This window comes from Moschus berezovskii, chromosome 3 (assembly GCF_049115385.1).
Source record: "Moschus berezovskii isolate FMDL1 chromosome 3, NW_MosBer_1.0, whole genome shotgun sequence".
NCBI lineage: Eukaryota > Metazoa > Chordata > Mammalia > Artiodactyla > Moschidae > Moschus > Moschus berezovskii.
The window spans coordinates 84,443,165-84,449,164 of NC_142462.1; the positions used below are offsets into that span (position 1 = coordinate 84,443,165).

The following is a 6,000-nucleotide window of genomic DNA, read 5'->3' on the forward strand; positions in this document are numbered from 1 at the left end:
GGGTTCTGCCGCTCAAATTGGGGTCCTCGCACCCCTCCGTGTAGCAGGTCCCACGTGCCTTGCACTCAGTTCCCGCACTTTGCAAGCTGCACCGAGGTAACTGTCTCAGAATGTTTGTGACTCGAATGAAATAGACCCAAGCTGCCAGCCTGGCTCGGCCGAAGCGTGGACACAAGGTCAGGCGGGACAGCGCGGCTCCTTCCTTTGCAGCCTCGATTTTCTTCTGCTACCGGTGTGCTCTCTGTGTGCCTCTAGTTTCCCCGTGTGCTTCCGAAACCCTGGGGATGGGCTGTGCCCACAGCACTTAGGAGCTTTCTCTTTGCCAGACAGAACATAGCTGTACAGCTGATGCTGGATAAAGGGGGCTGTGTCCTCAGCATCCCCCATGGAAAGGTGCCCGGCTCTGCCTTTGCCTTTCCCGTATGCTGGCCTCTGGGGACACCACCTCCCTCAGGAGGAGGGGGCACGTGTTCATCTGGTTGGGGCACACAGGACTGGCCAGCTCAGAGGATCAGGGAGGGCTGGCCATGAAGCAAAGGACGAGTGACAGGGGCTGGGACCAGTACAGGTGGGGCCTCTGATGGTTCTCCCAGCAGCTGTACTGGCCTGGAGTTAGCAGCATCTCCCAATGGATTTACTGTGCACAGTTTACAGCAGGCTGTTAGATCCCTTATGGGGTGACTGGGCTCCTCTCGCAGGAGAATGACGGGCTATACTGAAGCCCTTTTCACAGGCAATCATCTAAGGCTGTAGATAGTCAGTGGTTTCCTGGGATGAAGGCAGGAAGGCCAGGACTCAGTGTGATGCAGTTTCTCTATTTCGCTCTTCATGGTGCTTGCCTTCACCCTAAGACTTGCTCCTTACTAAGTGCCCAGCATCATATGTCTGCTGATTTCTAACAAATGTACGCTCTACTCTTCTCTCCAGATGACCAGTAGAAGCATAACCTAGGCTTCTGCCGCCGCTAAACCTCCTCATGGGGGGCCCTCCTAGGACAGCACTGTCACTGCAAGACCCCAGTGACGGGCTTGTGATCCCCTGTGTCCCTGCAGGCTCTTCTTCCGGAGACACTACCCCGTGAGTAGCGTGATCTTCTGTGCGCTGGATCCACAGGACAGAAAGTAAGATGCCCGTATCCCTACTAAGCGATGCGTGTGCTTCCTTGGCTTTTTCAGTTAATAAAGAAATTAACATGACTCTTCTCTTGTTCTGATTTGCAAGGTGGGTCGCAGACGGCCCCTGCTCGAGGTACGTTGCCAGCCTGCCTTTGGCCTCTCTCAGTTGACACTCCACTCCACTCCAATCTCCAAAGAGGAAGATGACAAATAATGGTTATGGGTTTGGGTTTGGCTTTAAACAAAAATGCAAGGGTTCTTTTTATGCAGAAAGGGCCTGCCGAGGGTTAACTTTTCTGTTTGCTCTTCTCTGAATGAGCAACACTTCCATTTGACCCATAAAATAGGGTATAAATAGCATGAAGCAGATTGCATGGTGTTTGCGGCAGTTGAGGAGGGGGTTGGTGTGTCAGGAGGGAGGGCCGCATGGGTGCAGTAGGCGTCAGTGCTTCCCAGACCAGAGGGAGTCCCCCGGCCCTGCTGCCCATGTAACCTCAGATCCCCCAGAGCTGTCTGCACCCCCACAGGTGGCCATCTCCGTGTCACGTAAATCTGATGACCGCAGATGTCTCACTGCAGGAGCCCTCACCTGGGATTCCAATTTTGTGTTTATAGCTTTGTCTTGACATCTGATAAAGTGCTCGGAGGCCTCCCCAGCCCCCCAGAATGGGCAGTACCCCCAGTCCACCCCAGCTCTGGCTCTTAGGACCAACTGCGCTCCCCACACGTGGGCTTTGCTACCCCAGAGGGTCACTTGAGTGCCATTGGCCTGTCCCTCCCATGGGGTGGAAACCACTCAGCTCAGATAAAAACATCCTTCATTTCTCAGAGAAGAAGAAGGACCTTAGATAAGGGATAATCCAGGGATTTGGGTTTGGATAATGGTATTTATTGTGTTGTTTGGGGCTCATGAAAGCTTACTCAGGAAAAGTAGATTGTGCTGCTCTTTTAAAATTTCCTCTCCTGCACATATGTGGCCTGGTCAGGGAGCCCCTGGTGTGTTTTTAGCACCCCCAATCCTCCAGCCCCAGTGGCTGGGAATGTAGGCATCTAGGCAGAGGGCCCCCCCAACCTCAGGAAGTGAGGCTGGGGTGCTGGCATCCGCAGGTGTGTGTGCCTGTCTGCGCCCGTCTGTTCTGATGGTGTGAGGAGGGAACAGGCAGCTCCTGTGGTGGAGCAAGGGTCCTCCCCAGAGACTCGGGACTGGTGCCCAGGAGCTGACGGGTCTGGAGGGTTCCAGCCAGGCTAGACCCAAGCCTTCAGTTCAGGTCCCAGTTTCATGGCCGGCCCTCTCCATCCCTGCTCCTCAGGTTCCTCCCCTGCATCTTCCCTGCCGGCTTGGAGGGGATGTACGGGCCGGTATCTGGCAGGGGATATCGCCCCAAGATTTTGGAGAAGTGGTGGTTAGAGGTGACGATGGTGAGGGAAGAAGCAGAGGCGTGCACCCTGTGGGAGGGATGGGCCGCAGCTGGCATGCTGACCCACCTTTCCTGTTGCAGAGTCTTTGGATTTGTGGCCCGGAAGCAGGGCAGTGCCACGGACAACGTGTGCCACCTGTTTGCAGAGCATGACCCCGAGCAGCCGGCCAGCGCCATTGTCAACTTCGTGTCAAAGGTCATGATCGGCTCCCCTAAGAAGATCTGAGGCCTCTCAGCCCAGAGACTCCAGAGGGGCCAACGTGACCCTGGTAGTCCAGCACCAGGGGGGGAAAGGGGCTCCTCCGACTTTTCAAACATGAAAACAAACAACCTTGCCGCCTGTGGCCTCAGTTGAGGGGCATAGCTCATGGATGCATTTCTGTAGCCCCGTGCTTTCTGGGCAGAGGAAGTTGGACATCAGGTGCACCCATCCAGTCCCCACTTGGGAAAGAACCATTCAAGGAGACGTGGGGACCCCTGTTCCTCGCACTCTGGTGTTTATGGGAAGGATGGTAGCCCAGCCTGCTCCCCATGGCCCTGAGTGCCTTGTCACTGCCATGTCAGAGCGCTCCTGGCCAGTGGACATGCCAGGGCCTCTGTCCTCCCACAGTGGAGATATTGATTAACCTGAGAAGGGGATGCATGTTGGTTGAAGGTTCGTGCAGGTCAGGCCCTCCTGAAACACTATGGCATCGTGGGCGAGGGGACGATGTGATGGGCGGCGAGGACCAGAAAGGTCACATTGGTCATGGTGAGGCCAGCGCCCAAGCGTGGGGACACGTTGGGCCACCCCACCTCTGCTCACATACCAGGTCTGAATGGTGCACTGGGCCATGAGAGGGGAAAGCGAGAAGATAGGAAAAAAGCCCCATTTCCATATAATTTATATCTTACTTTTGCCAAGTTATTTATGATAACAGTTTGCCTTTGTTATGCTGTACTGGTGTCTGCATGCTGCCGTCTGCCAAGGTCAGGGTTCTAAGACAAGCATCTGCCCCCGGTCAGATGTACCAGGAGTACAGTATGGACTCTTGGCCATGCTCTCAGCGTCATTGCCCGAGGGTGGCTGCCAAAACTGGCTTTGCCTCAAGCAGCCTTCCAAACGCTTGACCATCCATATTTGGTTTCCACAGCAGCCTTCCGAACACTTGACCATCCATGTGTGGTTTCTTGGCTGCAGATACAGCCTTTCTGGGGAGGAAGGTCTTGAGGGGTGGGACATGATTAGTTTGAGACTCGGGCTTGCTCTGTATTGCTGTCCTCGGCCATCTTGGGGCCTGGGAAAGATCACCACCCCAGAACCCTTGACCTGCAGGAGTGCTCATCTGTCTCCACCCCGCCTGTTGTCTCCCATTGGGATCCATGTGTTCTGGCACCTGAGCAAGGGGAGGTGTTCTACACTGGTTCCCAGCTCTTCTGCATCATCTTAGGCACCAAATCAGGCATGCTGTTTATGCTGATGTGCATGTTGCTAAGTGGAGGTCTGTCCGCCTGAATCTGTCAGTGGTCAGAGGTTTGGGAGAAGCCAGTGGTCTTGCAGGCTCCCCAGAGCAAGAGACAGAGCTGGGCAACATCGTCATAAAGCCCCCGTCTCCTTCCCATCTCCCGAGACGTTTACGCCGCGGCACTCCATCCCTGAAGAACTGTCCATCTCCTCCGCTTCCCAAATCAAGCACCAGCTCTTCAAATACCAGGAATCACCGTGGCAGTCATCACACTAGTGTTTGAAAATGTGCTCTGTGGATTCTTTGTTTCTAAAGTGGGGCAGAGACAGTCACCGACAGCAGAGGTGTGATCCACTGAATCCACGGGGTACTGTTTGTGTGTGTGAGTGTGTGTGTGTGAAAGCAGGTGGGTGAGTCCACTGTTTAGCTCCTATTGATGCACCAACACAAGTGCCTCGTTTCTGTGCCAAACGTTTGCCTTGGTCCTTGTGGACCCTCTTCTCTGACACGTGGCGGCATGGCCAAGGAGAATATGCCGGTATCTCCCAGAGGCCTGATGCCTTGGTCGCTGGAGTGGGGGCATCTAACATTTCAGTTCTTCATTGACAGCAGAACTCGGTGAAGAGGAACAAAGGTTTGTGCTGGCCCCCAAAGGGGCCTCCTCCTGAGATGCTGGTCCACGAGTTTGACCCAGAGACTGCAAGCCAGGTCTCTTATCCTTCTGATGGAGGAAGAAAGTGCTCACGAGGGGTTCCGGACTTAGCATCAACTGCCCCGGTCACAGAGGGACCTTCTCCCACCCCTGGCTTTCCTTGTCCAGATCATGCAAACCATGACATTTGGTTTTTAAACTGACTAGCAGCTGAGCCTTTTACTCTCAGTGGTCAAGGAAGTTTCCTCCCAGCAACCGGCTCCCTCTGGAGTAAGGAATGAAAGTAATTGAGTTTCCTGGTTTCTGAGGAGCTAGTACAACAGTGTGTTACATATGCATGAAATGGAACAAGACAAGTCCATGAACTTCGTGCTCAGACCTTGGGCAGCCCCACCACCAACACTGGCTCTGGGCAGGCAGGGAAGGAATATCCCCAGGCATCTGGGGTGCCCATGGGCACAGGGGTACTGTGCTGGATTGTGCACGAGGACTGCACCCCACTAGCATTATAGCCTCATAACCAGAGCCTGTTAACCTGCTCATTAACGGATGCTGTATTCCTCCAGTGTTAACCTGTAAACGTGTTACGTCACACTGCATTTAAGGGTCTCCGCGTGTATTCTCGGCATCAGAGACCTCATTGTGTCTCCTTCTCTGCCTTACCTAGTAGTGGATATTTTTACTTTTCTTATATTGTAAAGAATATATCCAGTATGTAAATGAATGTTCTATAAATCCTTTGTATAGTCATTTTCTCTGCTCTTTAAATATCACCTCTATTGAGAGTATAATAAAAGTATAAACTTGATAAGCCTCAGTGAGGCAAGCATTTGTGGTGTTAGATGGAAGTGCCCCACAGGGTGTGTGCAAGTGTGGATGGGTGTGTGGGCATGTCTGAATATGCCTCTGTGTGTGTTTATCTGGGAGTTTGAAGGGGATTGTGTATGAATGAGTGGACTCACTTACAAACTTATTGTATATTTTTCCTTCAGGAATATAGTTTGGTTTCTGCCCAGAGACTTGAAAGTTGTATTCAGAGATTTTAAGAATTTAATAATAACATGTGTTATTGATCATAGGTGCTGCTATGTTTTTGATGTTGATATAAAGCCCCTAATCCGGTAGGAGGAAGCTCCTAGTGTAGGTCAGCCTCTAATGGGACTTTCCAGGTGTTTAACCAGAGTGGGTGCTGAATCTGAATATAAAAAGTCCAGTCGTGTCCGACTCTTTGTGACCCCACTGACAGTAGGCTTCCAGGCTCCTCTGTCTATGGAATTCTCCAGGGCCAGAATACTGGAGTGGGTAGCTGTTCCCTTCTCCAAGGGATCTTCCCAACCCTGGGATCAAACCCAGGTCTTCCACGTTGCAGG

General features: G+C 52.8%; 1 protein-coding gene across 11 annotated transcripts in view; it reads left to right on the plus strand.

The window, feature by feature from the left end:
* The window catches only part of TNS3 (tensin 3), a 223,622-nt gene extending 218,163 nt beyond the window's left edge, over positions 1-5,459 (plus strand). For all 11 annotated transcript variants that reach the window (XM_055421063.2, XM_055421067.2, XM_055421065.2 and 8 more), the window contains 3 exons: positions 1,053-1,121; positions 1,222-1,248; positions 2,615-5,459. In XM_055421063.2, coding sequence (XP_055277038.1) covers positions 1,053-1,121; positions 1,222-1,248; positions 2,615-2,759 — 241 coding nt within the window. In that variant the 3' untranslated portion in view covers positions 2,760-5,459. The remainder of the gene's footprint in view (positions 1-1,052; positions 1,122-1,221; positions 1,249-2,614) is intronic.
* Positions 5,460-6,000: the final 541 nt, after the last annotated feature.